Source organism: Anser anser (genome assembly GCF_964211835.1).
Source record: "Anser anser genome assembly, chromosome: 2".
In the NCBI taxonomy this organism is placed as follows: domain Eukaryota; kingdom Metazoa; phylum Chordata; class Aves; order Anseriformes; family Anatidae; genus Anser; species Anser anser.
The window spans coordinates 50,249,225-50,275,926 of record NC_139721.1 but is presented as its reverse complement, the minus strand read 5'-3'; the positions used below and the strand labels follow the sequence as shown (position 1 = coordinate 50,275,926).

Sequence of the window (26,702 nt, the reverse complement as noted above, 5' to 3'; positions counted from 1 at the left end):
TATGCTCAAACATCTTGTGCTTGTTTTCTAAAGTAGAAGAGAGCATCAGGCTGTGAGGAGTTAAGCTGGGGAGCATGTCAGATGCTGAGAAAGATGCGATTTGTTCTATATCCACAACCTCTTACTTAACTGTCCTTGCTGATTTGAGTGGGGACTAATAGGGTGATCAGGCTTTTTTCAGATTAGGCCTGCCATTTTGCTATGGCCAGTATTTGGCTTGCACGAAAACAAGCACAATGTCAATGTTTTTCAAGCTTCCCAGTAGTCTAATTAAAGACTCGACTTACAGTGGCAGGATCTGCATGTTTTTATCTCTTTGTAAAATTGTTTTCATTTTCTTCTGTTATCTTAGAATGGAAGATACTGAAATCTGTGATAAAACCAAAACCTGAAAAGGATTTTGGAAATAAGCAGGCCCTTTCCAGGCAAAAGTAGATAATATTGAATCTATTGTTATTTACCTCAGGAGCAAATCTATCTATTTATCCAAGTCTGAAGAATTTAGGGTGATAAGAGTTGTCTCACTGATATGTGGCTTACAGGGTAGAGTCTTAAGAGTAGGAGAAAGCTTTAGAAAAGCTAAAATACACAGGCACGTTTCATTCCTTGCTCTGTGCTGTTCTGTGATGTTGATGCTATAGAATTCATCTGTGCTGTTGGAGGGGGGTGTACGTTTCATGTATGTATATGTTTATATTTTTAACACATTCACTGAATATCGGACTGTTAATTCCTGTCCAAAGAATTGCAGTAATTTTGAGTTGGTGCTTCTGCTTCAGGAAACGTGTAGAAATTCAGGTGCAGGGTTTTTAATAATGGCCATACAAAGCAAGAATATATCGACTGAGTTTTACTGGGCTGACAGCAGCACTGAAGGTCCTTGTGACCCAGAAGTTTGTGACCCATGAAATCTCCATTTTCCTTCTATTGGTAATGTATCTTGAAGTACAGGGGACTGAAAAACACATACTGTGTGACCTAACGCATTGATTCTGTACGAATGGAAAATTATTTTGGGCATATTGCTAAAAGTGTGTTTGATGCCACTAAATATAAGGGGTAGGATTAAATTATATTCTTAAGCAAATGTTCTGTCAGCGCAAATTCAGTAAGGCGGCAGCTGATATTTGCAGGCACGAAGGAGGTGCTCTATGTTTTTATTTAAAATGATGATTTCACATGCTTGGCCATGTTGTTGGCTCAGCTTTGCGAGCTTGGATGCCAGTGAGCAGAAATCGAAGTTTTGCTTTATAAACGTACTTGCATCAGATTGAAGGAGATAAATGACAGGAGGGAATCGGGCAGCGTTATTTCTAAAAATGGTAAATATTCCAAGGCTCCTGAAAACGAGTCTACAGCACACATGCACGCAGGCAGGCAGATTTTACGGCTCTGTCCAGGGCACAGAAGGAAGATAAATCATGGCCATCCCCCTCTCATTTTTGAAATGGTTCAACCCCGGGGTTTAGCTGAAGGACTTAAGGAGTTTTTGAAGTGCAAATAGACTGGTGAAGGGTAAACCTTTTCAGAGTTTCATTTAGATGGATTTTTTTTTTCTATGTGGATTTCTGGCACCAGCTGAGATCTGGAAGGCCACAGGATTTTTTTGTTTTTGATCAATCAAGCAAACAGGACTTGCCATGGGGGTGTACATTCTCTGCATACATATTGATCCTATTGTGTTTAAAAGTAGTTAATTTAATCGGGGCTTTTTGAAACCTTCCTTGGTAAGACTTGCATTAATGGAGCTGTCATTTCAAGGTCATGTTTCAGTGTCAATAACTTAATAGTAATGGCAGAAGTTACCTGTAAGAGCAATAATCAGTTATTCCATGTTAAAATAGAACTGGTTTTACAAATGGACATTTAAAAATACTCACTTTCAATTGAACAATGCTGTTCCCATCTAATGAGAGAGATTTTCAAAGCGGTCTGCTGTTACTAAATACATCAACACAAGTCATTGCGTTATTATTCATCTCTGTTTGGATCCATAACCTTGGCCTGGTCCGTTGTGTAGGGAGTTTGACTCCAAGAACCCATTTTACGTCTTGTCTCTTCTGGCAAGATATTTGTAATGTCAGAGGTTTTATTCGGGGCTCTTTCTAGTAGTTTTGACCTTTTACCTCACTCTTTCTCTTGTTTAAAACCAGCAGCATGCAGAAGATGGATTGCATATTAACTATAAACACATCTTTCCACTGTGATAAATATTTGGAGATACAACATGTAAGGATTGTCCTATGATAAGATGTCTGTTTGAGTCTAGAGTATAGATTTTGTAAGGCAGGATATATTTTACTACTTTTGGTCCATATCTGATGCCAAGATCTCAAAGTATTTCAGGCTAAAGACTGAGATATTTTCAAGTTTTTTTCCTGCAAGGATGTTAACTGCAAACTCTGGTATTTGCGTCTTTGGTTCAGTCAGGTTGGAAGGAGCTTCGAAAACGTATCCCAGCCATAGTAAGACTCAAAGTACAATAGGGTTACTTGCCAAAACTGGATTCAGATACCAAAGCAGAAGGTGCCTGTAAATCTCCCAAACTTGTTTTTCTCACTGCTTTCTTGGCAGCTGTGGCATGCCTTGAGCCCTGCCGCTGGTCAAGGGGTGCGAATCCAGAGCGATGTGGACTGACTGGGCAGGCTGGGAGGCGATGGAGAACAGTCTTTTATAAAACTCTTTCAGTTGTGTCTCGGTACCGTCGTTTTCTACATTTAATTGTTTTCTCCAGCTGAATGGGACATTATCAAACATTTCAGTGCAAGATCACTTGGTGGCTCAGAAAGGGAGAGGAACAGCGAAGGTAGCATGAGGCTGGAGTTGGGATGCCTCCACGGAGGCAACATGGTTTTTCTTCAGGAAGGACCAAATGTGGCTGGTTGTTAGTTATTGTACATACATTGCATGTCCAGAAAGGTACTGAATGGCATTCTATGGGAAAATCACCTATATTAAAAGTTATGTATTTATACCTTACTTCTGTATCTACGGTCCGGTAGTTTGAGGCTGGCAATGCTATGAGAGCACAGCAGAAAAAAAGATTCCAGGTCAAGACAGAGACCTAAAATTGTAGCTCACCACAAAGATAACACAGTGAGTTAAAAGGAAAGAGAGAGATGGTTTCTGGTATTGTTGATCCTATAAAACATACAACCTCATTTCTGCTAAATTAAAAGACAAACCATTATACCTTGTCTGGTATGAGCCACTTTGAGGAGGAAAGTGCTTCTGGCTTCGACTTTCTGATGTTATTTTTTATTTTTGCAGCTGGTGAGCAGACAGAGAAACTGAAGTTACTCACTATTAAGAAATATGGCTAAAGAAGTGCATATTGTGATTTCCCCCAGACTTTACATTAAACAGGAGACGTTTGCTTAATAGGCCCCCTATCTTGGTCCTCGTTTTACAACTCCAGCTTTTATGTCCATTAACCTCGCATGCTGTCAGTCTCATGTACTGTAATGATGGTTATTTCCTGTAGTGTTTGAAAACCGATCATGAGATGCTGTTTAAAGCTTTGCTGAGAGAGAGGGGATCTCTTCGCATCTCACTGCAGAGAAAGGATTCTCGGCATTTCTGGCATCACTTCTGCTGGTATGTCGCTGGGGATGTTAATATGAGCTTTTCTTTGTTAAGTAAGAGATTGGTAGCACAAGCCAGGACTGCTTCTCTCCCTGCAAGGAGTCCTGTTCCACTAACCGGATAAAGGATTCTGGGTGTATTTTGAAGCAGAGTTTTTTTCCATCGGTCTTATTAGGCATAGAGGGTAAGTCTTAGTTTTGAAACAGACATTGTTCTGTAGACTGGTGTGTGGGTTTTAGCTGGAAAATCTATCATTCTAATTAAAAGAAAAAATCTAAATTGTGTGTGCTCGAATGTCAAAACAGGGCAGAGCTGTTACTTGCAAATTACAATTTTATCGAGTAGCTGTGCCATTCAAATAATCTTATTCCTGTACCACTATTTGTTCATCATATGCATAAACTTGTACTGTGATTATGTATTCCTTTAGAATTTAACAGAGAAACAGCTGCTCTGTAGGATGTGTAGATTTTAAGAAAGTAATGTTTGTGTTTTCGTGAAAGACTTGCGAGCCACGTTACTGAAACTATTTTGAAGTGCCTTCTTCCTCCACTAAATTCTGTAGGAATTTTGAGACAGCTTTTGTGTGAAATATTTCCACTCTGTCTGCGCCTCTTGATTTTTATCACATGTAGATTTTACAAAATCCTTCCATGGGGCGCTAGGAGGAAAAAAAAAAAAAAATAAAAAATAAAAAGGCTGTCAACAGCACTAACTACAGCTGCAACAAAACGAATACTCTTTTTGGCCTTTGATTGTGTCAGATTCCTTTTCTTTGCAATTGTTTTTCTTTTTTTCACTTGGGAGAGGTTTATGGTGCTGTGTCCATCAGGACAACCCCGTCTTAGGGTTGAAGTTGTATTTCTCTCCGAGTTCCTAGAGGTGATGTTATCTTTTGTTCGCTCAGCAGTATGGTCATTCCTAAGAGCATCTGTCACTTGAGGCATTGTAAGATGGATGAGTCTCGAGTGAACTGCTGGTTGAAGCAAATGGTGAAAATAAGAAAAGCCGAGGGGGCTGGGGTTTTCAGAGGGGACAGACAACAAGGAAGCACTGTTAGAAATCAAAAGTAAGCCAGGCAATAGTGGAAGAAAGAGCCAAGATGGATCACACGTTACCATATCCCACGAGTCTTGGAAACCAAGGCAGGGGCTGATATATTCCAAAGAGATCTTCTGTGTCTTGATGAAAATGCCATTGGTTCACCTCCTGCTTGCAAATAAGGGAGGACCGGAAGGATATGATCTGAAAATCAGAGGAAGAAATTGTATTTTTGTTACATTGTGCTGTAAGGCTAAGAGAAATCAATACTGCCAATAACCAGAAGAAGGGTTGCCGATGCGTTGTATTCCTTAAATAGCGTGTGAGAATCTTTCGGTACTGAAGGGGTACATGACAGCAGGAAATCAAAGTTGTTCATATCTGTAGGCTTGCTTTTGGAAAAAGGGGAAACTTAAAATTCTTAGTTTGTATTTCAAAGACCACTTAGAGTTTTAAAAACGGGGAAGATCCAGCACAGTATCTCCGACGCAGCTGGGCTAATTGACTTAGACATTTTAATGGAAAGAAAATGATGGAAAAACCCCACACCTCAAGCCCCAAGAAAACTGCCCCCCAAGCACTAACAGGCAAGGCCAGCCCCCCGAAACGAGCAACGGTCTGTGTTTGCGAAAGCAGCCAGCCGCGAACAAAAGGCGCAGCCCAGTGTGTGTCAAGGTTTGGGAAGGGTCCAGGAGGATCTCGGCTTGAAAAATTATTTTGTCACACTATTGGCATTGGTCCATAAGGGGAAGCACTGGCTGAAAGGCGAAGAAATTAAGATGATTAGAAGCTTTAAAGCGTCACAAATGGTAGAGTATCTCTCTTCTCAATGGATGTAAATAATAGATGAAAGACTAAGGGTGACAACAAAGGATCAGGGCGTTTAAGAGAATGTGTGCAGCCTGAATAGAGGTCCGTGGCCTAGGGCCAAAGGTCCTAGCTTTGAGTGTAATTAGAAGAAAATACAAAAATGTCATTACTAGCAGGTGAAATGTTCAGCACGTGTCCGAAAAATAGCAATTTCAGACCCAGGAGCTGCTGGAATTGGATTACTGACGTTCTGTGATCATTAAAGTCTTTGCAGAGCCCTACAGTTTGGTCAGGAGCCGTGCACGTTAACCTTGTTGGCCATCTGTGATAGATTTGCTGCTGGCGTGGCGGGGATACGTAGTGCGGGGGTAACATCGGTGGTCCCTGGGAATAGAGTTGTTCAAATGTCATACCCCGGAATACAGCAATCCTGAACAAAACCCTTTTCCTGGTAAGAGGTAAGGGTTAGAGTTGCTGTCTTATATAGGTTGATTTTTAAAAATAGGAGGAGGGGGAAGAAGCCTAAAGCCATATTGCTTTTGATCTTAAAACCTGAATTATAGACTTATATCTAAAAGAGTTGCATTTGTTCTGGTTTTGACAACTGGTCCAAAGCTGTGGCACCAGCTTTAAGCCTAAAATCCCATTTGTGAGCAGTAGGGCAAATTCCTTTAAATCTTTTGGCTAAATATTGTCCATTTCTATTAAGAAACCAAACCAGCTTGTATGCCTAAGAACGACTTGTCAGAGTTCAGCCAGTAATAACTTAATTTAAAGCTTTTCCTGATGTTAATTACTGTCCTATACAGCCCTCACTGTTTTAGGAGGAACTGCTCTGCCTGCTACTTGCAACAACCCTGTTGTCATTCTTCTGGGTATTTCAGGTGCCTTCTCTTTTATGAACTACAATTTCTGTTAGAAATGAAATTCCTTCATGGGATGTCAAAAAGGAGAGCAGCCAGCAAAATGTGATTTCATTTTGAACATCGATCTCTAGTTTGGAGTAGATAGCTGCTCTCCCATTTACTTTGCTTCTTTTTAAACAAAGAGTAGAATTATTGTTTCTACATTATCGTTTATTTTTGTTGTTTCTGTTACAGTTTCTCATATTGATGTGGTAAGTTTCTAATATGTTGTACAGCAACCAACATCAGAAATGTACAGATACCATAATAAGCTTGTACTTTTCCTCTGGTATAATACAGGAAAGAAACAATGCAGCTTCAAACAAGTATTCTTATAAACAAAAACACATTTTTAATGCGGTCAGCTTGCACACAGGAATTAAAATAGGAACTTCAGATAAATGCATTAGGGACCTGGATGATCTGACAACCCACCCACTCCACGGCCTTCCCTTCCCCACCCTAGTTCAGTTTTTGCCCAGACCGGGTGTAGATCAGCAGGTTTTGTTGGCTCGTTATAAAATATATGCTGGAACAACTCATTCTAATTTTTTTTTCTCCTTTCTTATTTTTCAGGTGGTCAGGAGTTATAAACAGCTTCACAGCAAGGCTTCACAAACTCTTAGCTGCATCCTTTAATCATGACTACATTTCAGATAGGCTAAAAGGAATCCAAGAAGGTACAGTATTTGCCTTTCCTAACAGAGAATATGTGGTGTACTTGTTTAACATCTACGCTTTCAAATGCATTAACTACATTTTAAGAATGGTGTGGACTGTAAATAACTATTTTATTTTACTTTGATCGTGTACATACTTTAAGTTCTTCAAAGAAGGCTGATATATGCTTCCATTTTTTCTTATATATCCACAGTGAGCTCAACTTTGTTATTTAATGGCAGTTCTTTTGAAGCTGTAATGATTTTCTTCTGGTATTTTACTTAGAGGCACTGCAAATACCTAAGCTACTCGCTAAATGTATGTTTTATGCACTTGGAGGGTGGATGTTTGTTTGTTTGTCCTCTCAAAGGGTTTAAAACAAATGGGAAGAAGAATGCAGATCTTTGTAACGATCAGGATAGATTTGTGCTTCCAACTGAGATTCTCACAAGCGTGTTTTCTGACTTCTTAAAGGGGGAGGCTTGTCTTAGTACACAATATTGGGCTTGCATAGTTTCTCGTTGCATTTAAATAGCCAGTGTACCCAGAAGGCTGAAGATGCTTTATGACCTCTTGTATCCCTGGGGCAAGGGCAGCGTGGAGGCCCAGCAGAGCGAGGGGGTCATTGCCACCGCCCAGGCCCCGAGTGGCCCTTGCGGGGTCCCAAAACCTGGCTGCAGGAAGGTTTTCCGTGGCAACATCTGGACCGTGGTAGAAGTCTGTAAGAGGGGGGAACCTCCAGCATTTTGCTTCCCCGGGTGCCAGGAGGAAGCAGCCTTCACCCCGTTGGTGGGGGGGAGGCAGATCCTGTGGCCCTGAAGTTAGGCCTAAACAATTGCGGAGGTCAAAGGACAGCTGAGTGCGGTCAATGAGACACCCTGGGGTGTATTTTGTTACTTAGTAAAAGGAGCAGCATCCTAAAACCTTAAAGGATTCTCTTGAAAATCTGTGTTGTGAAAAGGTTTTATGAGTCTGATGGCAAAAAGTGCTGATTTAGCTAAGGAATGCTTTCTTTTGTCTAAATGAAAGGCTAATCCTTACCAAATGTTGGCAGCTATTATAGTGCAGTCAATGCAGGTCTGAAAGGACAGTTAGAGTAGAAGTGTACTTCGGTATCCCAAATGTTTATCATTTTAAAGGTTCTGTAACTGAAAAGATTTCTGAACTTTCACCTTTTGATCCTAAAATTTGATCAAAAAGTAAAAAGTAAACCCCATCACTTAGAAATTAAAAGGCTTTGCTCCTTAGGGAGCTGCACCAGCCATCACCCTGTATCTCCCCAGAGATTTGCTTTAGATCATCAGGATTCAGCCTAGTTTAAATTATAACTTTTTAATCTGATAACACGTATTAATTGGTTGAAAATATATTTTTGGCTGGTCTTGAGCAATATTTGCTGCTCGTGTTGTAACGCTCACAAAAATGTTTAGCTTTTGAGTAATTCATTCCTATAATTTGTTCAGCACTATCTTCCTTTAAAGTGACAGATTATTAACACTTACCATTTGTCCTAGAAACAGATAAGAAATCAATGTCAGAGCCAAGACCTTGTAAATAACGAGAAGGGAAATGTAATAATGGCTGTCTTCACAAGAAAGGTGGTGGGGGAAGGACAGTGCATGTGGCAGAAAAGGTTCAGTGCTTTTTGTTTTCCTTTGGAAAGGGGGGTGGCTGCAGGACACAACCCAGGGTCTCCGACTCTTTGGCCCTACTGTCTTACACAAACAGTCATTGTCAAATTAGGAAGAAAAAGGTACGTGGGAGCCAGCGTTTTTATAGTTACAAATGTGGTGGTTCATTGCAAACTTTTAAAAAGTGCCATAAGAAGAGTGAAAAAGAAGAAACTGCATAATTTTCAAAGGGGGGAGGAAACAATGAGCAAAGAACTTAACAAACAGTTTTTTTTCTTTTCTTTTTGGAAAGAAACTTGCTTGCAAGTTAGGGCTCTCCAAAGAGCTTAATTTTTAAACTCTTTTAAAGTACTATCTACAGATGCTTAGCATTGATTTATGTCAAGGTTAAGGCACCTTTAAACAAATAAAGTTGTGAATGGATAAACCAACTAAAATACAAATCGCCTATTAAACACAGATGATATTTGTAGAGCATTCAAGTTGCCACAAAACTGACACATGTCTTGAAATTCTCCTGATAACCCCTTCTAAACTCATCAGGAAATGATAGCATGTGTGTTTGAGGGGTACACAAGGGAGCGGACTGATAGGATAGAGATGGAAGGTCAGGCCTTAACTTTGACTTTCTAGGCTTCAGCTTAATTCTTTTGCAATAAGGCAATAGCAGATGAAGGAAGAATTAAGGTGATTTATTTATCAATGAGATTGGGCTGGCTTTTGCCATAGGAACTCAATAAGATGTCTGTTTACAGCTTTATCCCTGTAAATATGAATATCCTATTTTAAATCTATATCTATATGGAATTAAGGGGTATATAAAATCAGCTATGTGATTAAGCCACTTAGAAAAATATGTATTTGAGCTGGAATATTTAATGTTGTTTATTTTGTTTATATAAAATTATATAATTTGTTAATAACAGATTGTTTATAATAATTATTTTAATTTTGTTTATTTTGTTGGAGTAATTTATTTACTCAAAATATGTAAAATGGAATTACATGTGTTATTAAGATTTTTTTCTCATCTACTAGAGAAAATTGTTCTGTATCTCTGAAATCTTTATCAGTGTCATTTTTTTTCCCAAGCGGATTTTAGCCCAGAATGAGAATATTGCACGTAATGTTTTTCTGTGACTGCTGCCACAGCAGAACATAAATACTAGGAGAGCTATTTTCTTCATACTGAATGTCAGTATTCACTGGAAGTTTTATATGAGTGCTTTCAAGAGTGCATAGAACCAGTGAATTTTTTGTATTACTGACTCACTAAACCTTAATAGCAGCTTTCGGAATCAAAATTGCCTCTGCTAGCATGTTTACGTTGCAGATAAATTAAGCCCAGTTTGTAAACATCCTTAAGACTTTTCCTTTTGGGAGAAAAACAAGTAGAGAAGCACATCCGATGTCTCAAATAAATAATGTACTTCATTATCTTTTTTTCTTCTTCCAAGACATAAAGTCCCCATACACAGTATGTCAGAGCAAGTAATGAATTGCATCTCAGAACAAATACAAGCATTAAAATTTTGAAATTTTCTATTAATTGCTAATAATATGTAATTTTGAATTTTTACATCTTTTAGGTAAAGGCCAAGGTTTTTCTTTGTCAGATCTAAATGGCATTATGTGAATTCCCAGAAATGGGTATTTTTCCCACAAATACCTATTGGGATTCCGAAGCATCTAGTTAAGAGTAGCTTGAATGTCAAAGTTTTTCTTTTTAGATATATCCCCTAGATGTGATGTTAATGTTTTGTTCTGTTGATTGCCTGTTTGTGGAAAATTTCATCTTAACTGAAAGCTTGGATGTTGCAGAAGGCCTAGCAGTGATGTGCATCTTTGATCTCAAACAGGGGCTGCCTCTGGTAATTTCAGAGATTCTTGACAGAGCTTTGTTTATTTTACAGAAGAATTTGTGGTATTCTGGGGAGGGGAGAAAGTAGTCAGCTTTGACACATGATAAACACATGTTGCAGAAAAGGAAAAGGAAGAACTCTACAAAGCACTCCACACTTTGAAGTTCATTTCCACTAAAATTCTGTGAGAAATTAATTGTGATTTTTTTTTTAATTGAAACTCTATGAGCAATATAAACAAGGCTCAGCAGTGGCACCACAAAAAAAAAGTCCATGCAATATTTAACTCAAGATTGTGGGTTTAAGCTGATTGCTATGGTTTTGACCTACGCAAGGTTTTCCTGTTTGTTTAGTGCTTTGCTTTTTGCATAGAAGTGGCCATGAAAGCAGCTTTATTATTTGTCTCTGCATCACTGACTAAAAGTGGCTGCAGAAGAATGCTGTCAGCTACGCCGCTGCATCTGCAGACTGCATGGGAGTTTCAGAAACGATTTGCTTGTTCCATTTTAAAATGTATTCAGAGATCAGATGAGCAGAAATACGATCATTTTGACCTATTTGAAAACAATGTTTTTGGAGGAGTTGCACAGGAACGTGCTCCGAGTAGACTCAACAGATATTCTGACCCAGCCTCCCTGCAGAAGAAGAGGGACTTGTTTCCACCTTTGTTGGTTCATTTTTAGGGATGATCATTTCCAAACCTCATAAAAACAAGAACTCTTTTTTAGACTTACCTGGTTTTCAGTCAGGGCTTTAGGGAGGAAGAGAGTCATTTTTTGAGAGAGGTGAGAAACGAGCAACCCATCTAGCCACCTTTTATCCAAATGTTTTAGTGAAGGCAGTTTGATTTCTCAAGACATACTATATTACTCCTTGATTTAATTTTACTTTTTAGTCTGGAAATCTGTGTTATGGATTAATTTAATAACATGACGAGAGATGGAGAGGAGCAAAACTTTATGGTGCTTTTGGCACTGCTTTTGGCAGGAGTACGCATTTTGCAGATGAAGAAGTGGGAAAGGCAGCGTGTGAGGTTCTTGGCTGCATGATGTCCTCATTTGTACCGTCTCACAGACATGCCCTGGCTGCAGAGCTCGTCTGGTTTTCGAGGTGGTAGCCCCAGCAGGAGAGTGGCCCTGAAATGCCTCTCAGGTTTGCATATTTGAGGAATTGCCACATGACGATCCCAGCTCTGGGGGTAAAAAAGGGTTGCTTACAGCAAAAGAAAGGACAGTTTACAAAGTTCTACTACGGAGCTTCATTTTTAGTCTTTTACAGCTGTCACAAACCAGAACAGGCATCAGATAACATGAAGGTTGGAAAAACAAAGTACTCAGTAGATATTCCTGAAGAATTGGGTCATCTCTGTTTGGAAAGTTTAAAGAACCAATGTAATCTGTATTACCATTATGCCTCAGAAAGATGTTTTTAATAGCGTCAGTTAGTACCTGATGTTGGAATTAAGAATTATTGGAATAAGTAGTATCTCTGCAAGATGTATAGTAATTATTTTCTGTTGCTTGGAAGTAAAAATTTCTGTCTCCCTTATTTAGTAGTTAGCACATGAGTGAAAACGGAAAAAAAAAGTGTTGGGAGAAAATGCTTTTACTGCAGTTGTAGCTGACTAGGTTGATTTTTAGTAAAGATTTTAATGCTTGTACTGTGTAATCTGATGTTGAGAGTTGGGATGTGTCAGAATAGATAATGTTTTAGCTTCTATTTTCTGTATGTTTGTAGTGAATTTTTATGCCTTTTTTTTTTCCTTTGTAAAAAAGATGGAGAGCAACTTTTTGCTCAGGCAGACAATGGCAGGACAGGGGGGAATGGTTTTAAACTAAAAGAGGGGAGATTTAGATTAGAGGGTTGGAGGAAACTCTTCACTCAGAGGGTGGTGAGGCACTGGCACAGGCTGCCCACAGAAGCTGTGGATGCCCCGTTCCGGAGGTGTTCAAGGCCAGGCTGGATGGGGCTTTGGGCAACCTGGTCTGGTGGGAGGTGTCCCTGCACATGGCAGGGGGGTTGGAACGAGGTGATCCTGAGGTCCCTTCCAACCCAAGCCATTCTGTGATTCTATGATTTTCTATCAAACAGCATCATCTCAGCCGTCTTTAAAATGTCAATCAATGTGTGTGTGCATCAGTTCTTAGGTAAATGCCAGCTTATGCGTACAACAAGTAAATAGCGTGACCCATCATGTTGAAAACTTAGTTTTTTTGCAGCATAGGCACCTAAGGATTTACAGTAATTTACATCCATAGTTTGCTAAGCTATAGTGCGAAGTAATTTACATACATAGTTTGCTAAGCTATAGTGCAAAGCCATACTGAAAATAATAAAACAACAGTGTGTGCAGGAAAAAAAAAGAATGGTGATTTTTGTTAGTCCAGTGGTGTTGAGTTGATCACAAACTTTACTGATAAGGCATTCAAGATGTTTGGGGTTGTAGGTGAAGTGCTCAGCTTCTACACAATCAGGCCACAGAAGCTTAATAGACCATCAGCACTTTAATTTTTACTAGCAGTGCAAATTGAGATGAGTTCTCCATTTTATGTCACTCTACGTCTCCCTTGAAACACTGGTAACTTTCACTTTCTCAGGATAGAAGCAACCCCTCAGGGAAAAAATACATAATTCACGAAAGTAAACAATTTTAGGGATAGTTATCAACATTAAAATTGTTGACAGACATGGATTTGTATTTCTTTCTTACTTGGAAAGATACAAGACTGTTCATAGAGTTTCTAAGTCACAGAAATTTTTAAAAATCCTTTTTTTTTTATTAATGTGGTATTATTTATGTTCCACTGAAGTAAACATATATCTACCTTAAAACCACAGCTTTAAATTAGTTAATTGATGTGACTGAGCCTTTTACCTTACAGATTAATGTAAACTGCATAAACACATACCATATCTGTCTGTAGTGTTTCTAATTAATTTGTTTTAATTAGCAGTCATTAAATATGTTTGTTAGCTAGCAGCTTACAGTAAGATCTGTGTATTACTGATAGAATATGTTTTGTCTGTGAATGCCTGTATATCCGTACGTATGAAAACTATATATATAAAACAACAACAAAATTTCAATGTAATCCTTTTAGGTTTGGAAACAGGTGCATGTTTGGGATCAGAAAAACATTTCAGTTTTGCTACATTCAGTTACAGTAATTTCAATAGTTATTACATTAATTACTTAGGTACTACATTATTTTTATCTGCTATGGTGTTAGCAGTGATAGCCAAAAGGATTAAAACCTGTAACTTTCCTAATCATGCTAAGACATTAAGTTGTTGGGAGAGTAAATCAAAATTAATATCTGCAACTAATTGCAAAATCAAAATTACACAGCAAAAGCATGCATTCATCCTAGAGTTGAAACTAAGCATCATTACTGATTTAGTTATATTGCAGTGGCATTAATAATGTAGTTAATAGTCCTGTTGATTTAGGGGGGGAGAGACCATAAAGGGTGAAAGCTATGTATGAGTGCACGTGCTTTAAGGAGGCAGGATGAGGTTTTCAAAAGTACTCCTTGGTGGTTTACTTGTGCTGCCTCTGCAATCAGTGCGTGAGCATACAAGTGTGAGCACATGCTTCTCTTAAAGCGAGGAAGTCTTTTAACATTACCGAAAATTCAAAATGAAAAGCTAGATTTTTAGGGTGATAACATTTTAATTTTTTTTGGAAGCTTTTCTGCTGAAAGAAATGAGAAAATGTACTTCATCTGTTGAAGGTAGAATTACATAGACTTGTTCTATTCCCTGTGTACATGGTGGAAGTAGCATAAAAGGATTTGTTCCAGCTTCCACAGATTAATTTTAAAAACCCAAGAAAACCTTCACAGTAATTTCTTTGCTAATATCATAATGTCATTTAAAAGGACTCTAAAAAGCCTTGCAGTCAGAATGGGTTAAATCAACATAATTAACTTTTGAAAGCTTCTGTGTATCATGAAGGACTTAGACCTGTTCACATAAGGTTCATGCTCTACTATTTCATCTTCTCATTCACGGTTATATGCTACTAAACTTTACTTTTTTACTACGGGTAACTTACATTTTATTAACTCTTCCACTCTTTTATAGCCCTTACGGTCAAATTTGTTGTCATCTTCCTGCGCTTGTCCTGTATTGCAAAACTTTCCATGAAACACCAATGGGGAAAGACTAAAAAGAATCATTTTTAAAAACTGTAAGCACAAACTGCAGTTTATTTATGGTTTCTAATTAGATTCCTTTTTCCACAGTAGGAAGGCAGAGGAGGAATAACTGGGGAAATGTATTTGTGAAAGCTTTTGTTTGTTTGGTTTTTGTTGAGGGAGTTGCGAACAGCTGTGTGGATGAGAGTGTGAAGGAGACAGTAAATGTCCATGGGCGCATGCGAGTGGCGACAGGACATACAGTGCTTATTTGTAGCTGAGCGTTTGCTTGCAGAAGACATTCTTAGCACGTGAAGCCTGTCTGTGCATTTACAGCAGCTGTCCTAAGGGGTTCCTTGATTCGGAGCAGCCTGCCAAACGGTGTCAGTTTCAAGTTTTGCTCCATTAATATTCCAATCTGTTTATAATACTTTCAGTAGTTTTCCTGTATTCAGGTATATATTTCCTTAAATGCTTCTAACATAGTGTTGTTTATTCACAGAGACTAGCCCTCCATGATTTTTGTGTATTGTGCAGTCACTGTAGGTGAGCTCGCATACACTAAATAGCGAGATCAAATGTTTTCTTCCATCTGTTTGTTGCATCTGTTTACTGAGGAAATGGTATCATATGAAGCTTGGCACATGCTTAACCCTTAAATCATCTCAGTCTTCACAAGAGGACTGTGTTCAGCATCCCCAGAGCACCGACTCGACCAATATTTCTCTTGTGACACGTGAGTTCAGACGACCAGGGATGTGGCATCTGTTTTTTTGGTGGGAGCCATGGCCTGAAGACAAGTAAAGCCAGCGCAAGCTCTGTGTTATTCAACTCATAAAGCTTCACCTGTGGGAATCTGGCAAATGATTTTCAGCTCCATTTGGGGATAAGAAGGACTTGCTCTTGACAGTTCTACATAGTTTTATTCTGACCACACAAACTGAACTTTGAAATAGTACTTGAAAACTTCAGACTTGCAAAAGATTGCATCTACAGATTCTGAGAGGGTTTTATCAGAGCATGTGAAAGATGAAGGAAAACGCAGGATGTTAGGCAGTGAACACGAGTGCTGAACTCGTAACTTAACACTGCTGAACTACGGTTTCGTAAAACTTGAGCTTAACTTTGGGAGACTTCTGTTACATAGCACCTCACAATATACTCTTAAGTTTGATTGCAGTTGTAAACTCCTCTTGAGTTTACAAGCAAACTCCTACTGCTTGGGAAATTATACTGTTAAAAGGAACTAAGGAGACATTCTGAGTTCCAAATAGAAGAGATGAGGTTGAGTTTCAGTTTCTATTTTTTGGTTGTTTTTCCTTTTTTTTTGGCCTCAGTGCTACATCAATGAATTTTTAAAAATGCAATTCTGACTTTATTTTTGCAGTATTTGAGGGTTGAAGTTGGTATCATTATGCTTATCAGTTCAACTTACCCTTCTGAATTCAGGTGTGAATTTCACTTTTAGTATGTTTATTATTTCATGAACAGTGCCTGAAGACTATAGGGATAGTCTGGCGTTAGGAGGGATGGAGCGGTCAGGGTGTAGCAGCCTCTTTATTAGCACCACTTGTGATCTGCTTTCTGTTTCATGTTGCGGGGTAGCCATTTATCTGCCTCTGGCCAAGGAATTGTCCAAATCCCAGGTAATCTGATGCAGTACTCCAAGTGCAGATACTACAAATTAAGTAATGAGAGGAGGAACCTTGTCATAAAAAAAAAATAAGTGTTCTTGGTCTTTCTCATTCCTCACTCAGATATTGTAGTGACAGTGTCAGGCTGAAAGACTATATTTTAAGTGATATAAGATGTTATTGATAATGACTGAAATATATGAAATGAAAATACAAAAATATTTTCATATAATGAAAAAAAAAATAAAAAGGAAACACCACTGTAAACAGTCAGTACAAACTAATCAGTAATTTTTCCTGTAAGGCTTTGTGAATGAATGGTCTGTTGCTCACCACCTAAAACTGTAAACCCTTTTACAGTTGAGCTTGAATATCCCTAAGACAGACAAAAGCAGGGTGAGAATCTCAGGATCATGACAGGACTGTGGGAGGGAGGGGGAAGGATCTTACAAAGGCTGTGGGATAAGGGGTCTGTTAATGAGAACACTTTGTCTTGCACTCTTGTATTGACCCTCACGTAAGTCTTTCTCCACTCAGTGCTGCAGTTAATGCTGGGTATATATTTCTGTCATTGTAGCCTACACTTTTAATTAGCATATATACTTGTTACTGTTGTTGTTTACTGTCATCCTTTCTGCTGCATGCATGTTCATGATAGATCCTAATGATTCCCTAATGTAAAAAAAAAAAAAAAAAGATGACTCTCTGAACATCAATAAGGATGATGCAAATAGTAGAAAATGCTAGATGTACCTGAAACAACCAGTTCCCAAACAATTTTACAGTATAAATAGATGCCTGGTCTCTCTTTGCCTAAGATGACCCTTTGAGATACAGAATCTGTCCTGGGCCTGGCAGTGCCTTTGTCAAGGAACTTGCTTTCTTTCCCTTTGAAGAGAAACTTTTCTGTGGGGTTAGGCCAGATCAGAAGTCAGATTATGTGTTTTGGAGAATACAATTACATCATTAGGTTAAACACAAAGTAAGGACTTGATAGAGCCGACTTAATGGAGGGTGTTTGCATCAGATTCATCATTCGCTATCAGGTAATTGTGAAATTGCTTTAAGCCATAACAACAACACTCACCCCCTCCCTCATCCTCCAGTTCAGTTCCTCTCCTTTAAAGTTTCTGGGGTCATGACCCACCTGGAGGCCAAATATGTGGTATCTGGTGTACTGAATGATCTGATTATGTTTTTACTAGCAAAGCCTTCAACTCAGTATGTAGATCTACTCGGAAGAATTACTGGGTAACAGTCCACTTTCAGGAGGTTACTTTTTTTTTTTTTTTTTTTTTTTTGAGGGGTAATATGTGCAGGGCCACCGTCACCTATTTTTCTAACTAGAATGAGTTTGTAGTGTTTACAGTACTCAAATGCTGCCAGTCTGCTGGAGCTGTAAGGAAGTTGGGCTCTGCTTCTTGAACATCCAGTGTCCTGTTTCTGCACAGATCTCTTGAAACCTGGATGACTGCATAGGACCAGATTATTTGCTTGAACTGACAAGACTTGCTTGTAAATTCAGCGTCTGTGGTTGAAAGAGTCATTCAAATTTCCCTGTGTACTTCGCAGCACAGTTAAGTGATGCAGAGCTAAAATCCATCATCTTTGAAATTTTTTGTTACCTTACTTCCATTTCTGTCTGCCTTGATGGAAGCACCTGGCAGTCCTAGTTTTGCTTTCTGTAAATGATGTCCATATTTAATTTCTGATTAAAGCCTACAGCATTAATACTTCTCCGCTTGCCTTCAGCTTAGTGGAATTTCAGGACTGCCTTGTTCATGTCTCTTTGTAAGGACCCCAGTTCAGATGTGAGGGCCGCCTTGCAGCTCTGCTGTAAGGCAGCTCTCTAACTCCAGCAAATCTCTGTTAATCCTCCAGTTCAGTGCTGGGCCACTGCAAAGAAGGCGTGAAGTAGGCTTAGTAAATCTGCTTTGAAGAAGCACAGCAGCAGTGGAGACGCTCGGGATGTGTTGGGTAGGGAGTCATGATGGCTTAGTGTCAGGATCTTTGCAGAGAAGTACCCTCAGAGTGATAGAGCTGGGAAACCTTAGGAAATTCTCCTCTATCTCATGTTTTGCGTCAGATTTCAGTCTGAAATTGTTCCATTTTAATTGTGTCTTTTAGTCTCTCTATAGTAAGTTTTAAGGACATTAATAAAAATTGCCTGACTGGAGTTGCAGGATTGGTGAGATAGAGGAGATGAGTAAACCTTCCTTTTCTGGGGAGAGAACGAGAAAAGCGCAGCAGCAAATCTTAGTACACGTATATACTCTGCATAACACACATAATAACATCCTGCACAGTCCAGTCCAAAACAGAGCTCATAATGCTGCTAAGGTCAAAGTAGACCACAGACTTAGTCTGCAGAAATTGGAAAACAAAAGGCAACTTCTAAATTCTGTAGGTGGCATGGGGAAGAGGGTTGGAGGCTGGGAATCTCACCATCTCTGTGCTAAACTAGATGCAGTTCGTGTGCATGTAGATATGAGAAGAATTATTTGCCCCCAAATGAAACCTCTTGCCTGTTAGGGACCTCTGTGTGAGTCTGAGTGGGCTTTGGAGTAGGTTCATGGTTCGGTGTAGTACGGCTGGACGCAGGATGGTGGGTGTCAGGGTGGGCACTGGTGTACTCGTGTTGACAGAAGAAAAATAGGCATCTGAGATCAGGGAGGAGTTCCTTAATCATGTCCAACACTGTTTATTTTATTTTATTTTTAACCAATGTGGGAACATAGGGTAGACAAATTACTTGGATAACTTTTTTTTTCTTTTCTTTTCTTTTTTTTTAAATAATGGGCAGTTGTATTAAATCATTAGTCTTGGCCACATTTTAATGCAGGGACAATAGGTAACCTGTTTTCACAACAGAATTGTTTTCTTCCTCCTTTATTTTTTCCCTTCAACCCCCACCACTTTATTTTTCCCCCCAACTCTTCGCTGCATCCTCAGAGCCCCTCCACACAGACACATTCCTGGAGCGGCTGCTGCCACTGCAGCGGTGCGCTCGCTGCCATGCTTCCTAATTACACCAGGCATTTAGGGTAGGTTCAAAAGCAGAAACATGAAGGCACTAATGTTTTGAATCGGTGCCTGTGGCTTTGGGGCAGGCTGGATCGGAAGGCTGGACGCTGAGAGCTGCTTTCTGTCAGAGGGAGGGTCTCTTCAGCCCCTCTCCTCAAGCCCCTCCTCTCCCCCCAGCTCCCTTGAACTCCACATGAGGCCCAGCTGTCCTAATGGCCTCGGGCGGTGTTAGGACATCAGCTGCCCAGCTCTGGCTTTCTGGCACCGGTCTCTGTGGGCCCTAGCTTCCTTCCCCTGCCACAACTGAGCGACTGCTGTGCTGCTGCCACTCCTCCCCGTGCCACTTGCCCTCACGGTACCTCTGCCTGCTCCCTCACGCATCCGAGGCAAGCCTTCCTCCCACCCCATTTCCATGCCACAGAGAGACCCATTCCTAAGCCTTCCTTCACCTGGCATTTTCAATGTCCTTGTACCCTTGTTTTGTTTTCTCTCAGAGAGGAAGACACATCCTAACACACTGTCTCAGATCAACCCATGACATTCGCCCTCCACATGCAGGCCTCTCTGGGTAGACTTCATGAAGGCAAATAAAACAGTCCTGGCTAGCCAACACTTAGCCTTTTTGCAAACCATATTTAATTAATACTTTCCCACCCAAATTAAAGTAATTGGCATAACTGTATATATCACATAGATTATAGAAAACGTGGCATATGAAGAGACTTGAGGTAGATGATGCTCTGACATTTTAACTGAAGACTTTTATTTTGGATGCACTCCTGAAATCCAAATTAATTATATGTTTGTCATGATTTCACTGAAATCTGTGGAAATATCATCGCTGGCTTCAGTAAAAACAGGATTTTAGTCACGTAGTTGTTTTCCACCTATTTGTTCAAAGACACCTAACAAGACTTGTACTGCAACCCTAATCCTGCTTCAGCGTAACATTTTCCCTAATTTGCTTCATAGTTGTGTGTTTATACACGTCCCCTGTCTTACTCAAATGTAATGAAAACTTAGAGCGAAAAAAAATAATTTGCTTGTCTCAAATATTTTGCTGCTGAAATACGTGAATGCATTACATTAAGAAATTGTGTTTATATTCCTATAGTCTCCAGTTTGGGTGGGGAAATGCTGCTGCCCCCCGAGTTGTTAGAAACAGGGCTAAGTCAGAGCTGTGGAGTTTTTGCCCAAAGCTGTACAAAGTCTTTGGCCGAACAGGGAACTGAGCCTCTCTCCAGCCTTTGAGGTGAGCAATTAGATAAGCTTCATTCTTAAGTATTCTAGTAGGGTAGCAATAGTTAGCTCTTGGGTATTTGTCTATACCAGGAGCTCTCAAACGCTGTTGTAAGCAGCTGTCATCATTGTTGCCCTTTTACAGGTGGCACTGAAGACCTTGAGCAACCCAGCAATCAACCACGAATAGAATCGTAGATTTTCTAAATGCCAACTTATCTTCTTGGCCAAGGTCTCTTCCTGGTCATAGGACTAGGTGACATCTAGTGAAGGAAAGTACAAAGATAACATTATAAGGTTTTGTACTTTTCTCTCTATTGATTTATCAGGGGAAAAGTTACCTCTGTTGAAATAAAATGATCTGAAAATGCAGTCTTGTATTGTGAATATTGGAAAATGTTAGATCATTGTTTCTTTGGAGTAAATGTCATATGGTGTAATGACCCAGCAGAGTGGAAAATTTCATGTTTCATTGAGTCTCTCTCAGCTCATTGTAAAATCTTCCATGGCCATCCTGTTACTAAATGTTTACATTTGAGAGTCTGTATCCTAATGCTGAAAGCACAAATATAACAGGCTGTGGGGTGTATAATGTCACCCAAGGAGAAGTGGTGATCTAAAGGTCTGTTTGTGCTTAAGTATTTCATGAAGTTCTTAAATTCATCATTGATATAAACATGAATGTTAACTGTCAAAATAGATATTTTAATGGCCATTATCACTATACTAGTGTAAAGAGCAGTTTAAAATAAAACCATGTCACAGCATTTGCTGAAGACCCTGAAAAGGCAGAGAACTGACCTTCCATGTAATTTCAGTTAATATTAGCAAAAGCAAAAATTCAAGTTATTGGATGTCTGTATAAGAGTTCTCTGCAAATGATGGCATATCCATGAGTTAAACCATGTAGACATAGACAACTAGTGATAAAGCCAAACTTGACATTTTTAATATTCTGTGCTATGTTCAGTTCTGTAGTCTGCTCTGAAAATCCTAAAAATGACAATAATAATGGTCTTATCTATCCCCCATTAAATTCTACATGGGAGGGGTTCTTGAGATTGCCGAGAGGAAGTATATGCAGCAGACACAAAGCAGTTGGTTGAGATGTGCTAAAAGCTGTTACAGAAATGAGAGGATGTCTCTCAGTCCACCAGATTTAGAGAGAAATGTGAACATGTAGTACTAGTTAGAGGTGTTATTCTCACAGCATACATTATTGCTAACTTTATGTCTCAGCTAATGCCTGTCATGATGGACATAAGAAGACCTCACTGATCATTTGTTAATGGTGTGTGTATGCACTTTCCCATCCGCTTATTGACTGTTTCCTTTGCGTTTTTAGATCATGGGGAATTCGTATGCAGGGCAACTAAAATCTGCCCGTTTTGAAGAAGCTCTTCATAACTCCATAGAAGCTTCTCTGAGATGTAGTAGTGTTGTCCCACGGCCGATCTTCTCTCAGCTGTACTTGGATCCTGACCAGCCTCCTTTCTTGCCGGAAGGTAACCATGAAAGTATGGCACATTTCAATTGTTTTTCTGTGTGAGAAAAGGGTGGGATATGTTTTATTAAAAAACAAAAAGCTGTGCTGCAGTTGATTGTGTGATACAAAATCTGAGTTTGAGGCCTTATTGAGGAGAGAGAATAGTATACTGGTTATTTTAAAAGGAAATAGATGCACATACTGATGAAAAGTTTATTTTATATTTTATTCTTGCTCAGATGTGAAGCCAAAGGTGGAAGAGTTGGATAAAGAGTTAGTACATCGCTACTCACAAAATGGAAACCTGGACTTTTCTGCCAACCAAACTGGTAATGAAATGGAAGATGAAGAGGAGGATGAAGACATGTCAGATTCAAGCAGTCCACCAATCCCATATTCACAAAAACCTGCCCCAGAAGGGTCTTGCACTACTGATGGTTAGTGTCCTTTCTTTTACCTGCGGGATCTTTACAACCAGTTCTTAGCATTATGCGTGGTCTCTAAATTTAGTATTGAGCTAGGAAGTCTGGAAACACTGTTCATAGTCAAAAGCCTTAAATCTGAGAAAACACAGAGTAAGAGGACTTGTTTCAGTACATAAAATGTACTGTATTACTTGAAAGCAGTGTCTAAAACTCACTGTGACACTAGATTAGTTTCGGAAAGCCCCTTATTTTCTTTGGTCAGTATTGGTTCACTGTCCTCAAAGAAGTTAGCATCAGTCACCATCACTATGGCTGGTTATCAGTCTACACCTAAATTCAGGACATTGGTAAAGCTAGATTTTGTTGCTGGCATGGATGGGTAGCAGGGAGAGTTTGGAGGGAGAAAATGGGGAGGAGACTTGGTGTTCCTTCTGCTACCAGGGTGATAGGAGGGATGGTAGTGGAAGATTGTCTGTTTTCTCTTCTCCATCCGCCTACTGGCCATCGATTGCTTACCCTGAGCTGTCCTGATCATTGTTCAAGATCTTCAAAATTCCTGACGGTACTGTTTTTGTTTTCTTTTAAATGTGTGAAAGGGTCAGTTCATTGTGAATATACCTATTGGACCAAGTAAACTTTATTTAAGTGGTTTGTTCTATCCCATAATAGTGAATTCTGAAGAAATTGTTTATTCTGAAGATTTAACTTCCTTAAAGACAGAGGATCTACTGATACTTATTCTTAAAAATGTACACACACACACCCTTCAAAACAAACAACCCTTCTCACCAGGAACTATGGGCTTCCTTGTGTAGGAGTCATAAAAAAATTGCAGTTTGTAGAATGATTTTTTTTATTTTACTGTAGTGTATGGTTATACGCAGTGATATCCTCGTGATTGGTAATCCTTTGACCTTTTGGGGAGTAATAGTTGGCAAATGTAGATTTTTATTTTTTTTTTTTACTTTATCCTTTCTGAATGTAGTTCACAGAAGCATGTTTGCCCTCCATAACAATGTAACATAACAGTGTACCTTCAGTTCCCTTTAAAAGAAAGAACAGAAAGACTGGCTGCTAAGGGAAGCTGGGGAATATTGCTGGGGGAGTTTATTATCCAGCTGTGATGCTAGTGACTGCAAAAAATAGTGTTTTCTATACTTTGGAGGCTTCTAAATTGGTAGGAGCAGAGAAGGAGAAAGCATGAAAGAGTGTATTATAAACAGTGGTATAAAACCAGGACAAGAGCTGAGTTGCTGTCTAAATGTATTAAAGGTTAAACACTGCGGAGGAAGAAGAGCTCAGTCATGCCAGTAGGACACTGTAGCGAGAGGCGCAGTGGATGCAAGCTGTTCCATGTTCATCAGTGCCTTTGCTGCTTCTGCTCAGGTTTGCTCTGCAAGGCAATCTGACTGATATGCTGCTGACTGTCAAGTGCTCGCTGCAGTGCTCACAACGTCTGTGGTGTGTATGTACACACACATAGTACATGTAACTATATGCTCATGTATACATGTAATATTATGCTCTCTAGTATGTCCTGGAAAAAGTTTACCTTACATGGGCAGTTCTGTGGTTTGATTGTCATGTAGAAGTCTTAGGATCAGAGTACATTAGGAGAGAGTTTCTTCATCTTCCAGATTTTAGGGTTGTTCTTTACTCTTTGTCAACTTTACCGTTCTAAATTTACAAAGTTTATCTCTCTCTAATGTTTACCTTGAGGAGCTGATTTAAGAGAACAGTATTTTTGTGTCTGGAAAGGAAAATATGTTGTTAAAAATATTGCTAATGATCTGTTAGAACAGTTCTACTCGTGTTTAAAACACCCAGGTTCCCAAACATTCACTCTGCAAACCGTATCTCAGCAAGATATTAATCTGATAGCTCATCTTTCTTCTCATGAATATGCCCTTCCAGAGACGTAAGATACAATCGCTGCCATTGTTTACATTCCTTATCTTAGTTATTTAATTACAAAGATAAATAACATTAGGAAAATGTTAAAGAATACTGTTAGACTAATTGAAGTCACTGTGACTGTTTGGATACTTTCAGCTGAGCGTGTGTTTAATTGCTTACCCAAGAGCAAAATCTTGGTACTAGAATCTGCAGTTCAGGGCTCCTCTTGCTGTAAAACCTGTCTCCCACGTTTTAGCACAGATGGGGTGAAATCTTTCTCCCTTTTAAGGGATTTGTGCAGTTTGCTTTTCCTGAATTCAGGATTTATGCCATAATCATCATATTATTTTCTGTGATGACCTGTTCTGTTGCTCATATGGCTGAGTTGTCAGTCACATGGGTGCAGAAAGCACTCGTTGCCTTTTTTTCATCTGTAAAAAATGAGTGCTTCGCAAGTGACAGTTTGTTGGATGTTCCTTCTGAGCTGGCCATAATATTACATCCCTTAACTTTCCTGTTATCCCTTGGAAAGAGCAACTGCATTTGTCGTTGATCCTTACTATTAGCAATAACAGTAAGGACTTTGCAGTCAAGAATAATAGCATTTTGGGGGTTCACATCTTTTCAGGGCCTTTTTTTCTGCTCAACGTGATTTTTTGTAACTAACCTGTTTCTTCCATGAAAATAAGGTTTCAAGAAAAATACTTTTCGTACAGGTACCTCAAATATGCAACAAAATAATACAAGAAAGTGTCCTTAACCACTTGTTTGCTGTAGCTTTAAAACAGCCCGTTTCTAATTTGTGGAATAGCATTTTTATGCAGGCTGTGGGAAACACAATAGTAGCACCTTTCTTTTGTTATTAAACCCTCAGTTTACCTGATGCTTAAAGAAGGGCCAAGGTGGTTTCAGAGGCAATTAGGTAAGCAGGTACTTAACACCTGATCAGTTACTGTGAAGTTACAATAGCAAGTGACAGTGACCAGTAATTCATATGTAATTCTTGGAAGCTAATTTCTTATGCAAATACCCCGTTTATTGCAGTACAACAAGGGGCTGGTATCCCACATTGAAACTGCTTCTTGCTATTGGTCCATAAAGGAAAGACATACAAAAACTTCAATTTTAAGAAGATTCTAGGACCTCTGGGTGGGAACAGTTGTGGGGATACATTTTTATTTTCCAAAAGATGTGTTAACCTAAATGAAGTAATGCCAGAGAATGCAAATGTGCCTCTCAGAAGCAAAAACTAATGACTTTTCTTTCAAAGAAATGCAGATAACGTCTGTGAAAGCTAATCGTTCTTTTTTTGTCACTGCTCTTGATATTTGCAAATCTCTAATTGTAATAATAAATGCCTGTTCTTTATTTAAAACAAAGCTGAAATCCAGTGGGAAGATGATATTTTAATGGCACAGCTTGGCTGTGTGCTCTTACTTTTTATGGTTTTTATACTTCTTATATGTTGATAAACAGTTTCATAAAGAGAAGCTGATTTATTTCAGTGGCACAGAGGTTTTCCCTTCTTGCTTAGATGTCCATAAAAGGTCCATAAGTCAGTGGGACTCTGAAGTGCCATTCTTTTTTCTTAAGAGTGGTATGTGTTAGGGTTGCTTGGCATAGAAATTCAGGTGCTAACTCAATTATAAATGAAAAGCTATGAAATGTAAATAGATTTTGCATTGTCAAAATCCTCAACGTGGGCAACACAAGTTAATCTTGTACAGAGAGATCCTGGTTTGTCTTTACTAATGTGGAAGTGGTTATTTCTAGCAGATAATTATATTGCAATGGAAAATCATGCAAAACAGATGGGGGGGAAAAAAGGTTGGGGCCTCTGTGTTGCTTGCTGGCTAGAAAAATGCAATTTTATAGTAAGAATGTAGCAGAGAAAGTGGTTAATCCCTCGTTTCTTTCCCTGCAGTCAATTACTTGCTTCCAAATAAATGTTTCTTGTGTGGAATTTTCTCATTTAGTTTAAAAAAGGAGCAGGAATTCAACTAGAAGGGTGACTTGTGGTCCCGAAGGCCAAGGGAAGGAACGGATGACTGCCTCTTGAGAGTATCCCATCCGCATTTCTCCGAAGGAAAATTCGAGATTTTTACTGCACAGCGGCAGATTTGCATCCTCTAAGTATCTCCTGCTCTAAGCGAGCACCAGATGTACCTGGCCAAACTCCCCGGCCTCCCCTTGCTGGTGTTGTGGCAGCTGGTGAATGAACGAGAAGCCCAAAGGCTCCGAGGTTCTGCCTGTTGCTGCTCGTCCATCAGCGTGGCTCGTCCCTGGCGGGAGGGGAGCCGGGGGAAATGGCTTTTCGGTGTCAGCGCTGGCTGGCTGGCTTCCCGAGAAAACAAGGGCAAGGCAA

The 26,702-nt window shown here is 39.4% G+C and overlaps 1 protein-coding gene across 23 annotated transcripts in view; it reads left to right on the top strand.

The window, feature by feature from the left end:
• Positions 1-26,702, top strand: part of GREB1L (GREB1 like retinoic acid receptor coactivator) — a 137,499-nt gene that overhangs the window by 51,543 nt on the left and 59,254 nt on the right. For 16 of the 23 annotated variants that reach the window (XM_083821847.1, XM_083821858.1, XM_083821852.1 and 13 more), the window contains 3 exons: positions 6,918-7,021; positions 21,876-22,047; positions 22,256-22,453. In XM_083821847.1, coding sequence (XP_083677973.1) covers positions 21,879-22,047; positions 22,256-22,453 — 367 coding nt within the window. In that variant the 5' untranslated portion in view covers positions 6,918-7,021; positions 21,876-21,878. Of the gene's footprint in view, positions 1-6,917; positions 7,022-20,405; positions 20,544-21,875; positions 22,048-22,255; positions 22,454-26,702 lie in introns of all 23 variants that reach the window. The other 7 variants (XM_083821840.1, XM_083821843.1, XM_083821842.1 and 4 more) reach the window with 2 other exon arrangements.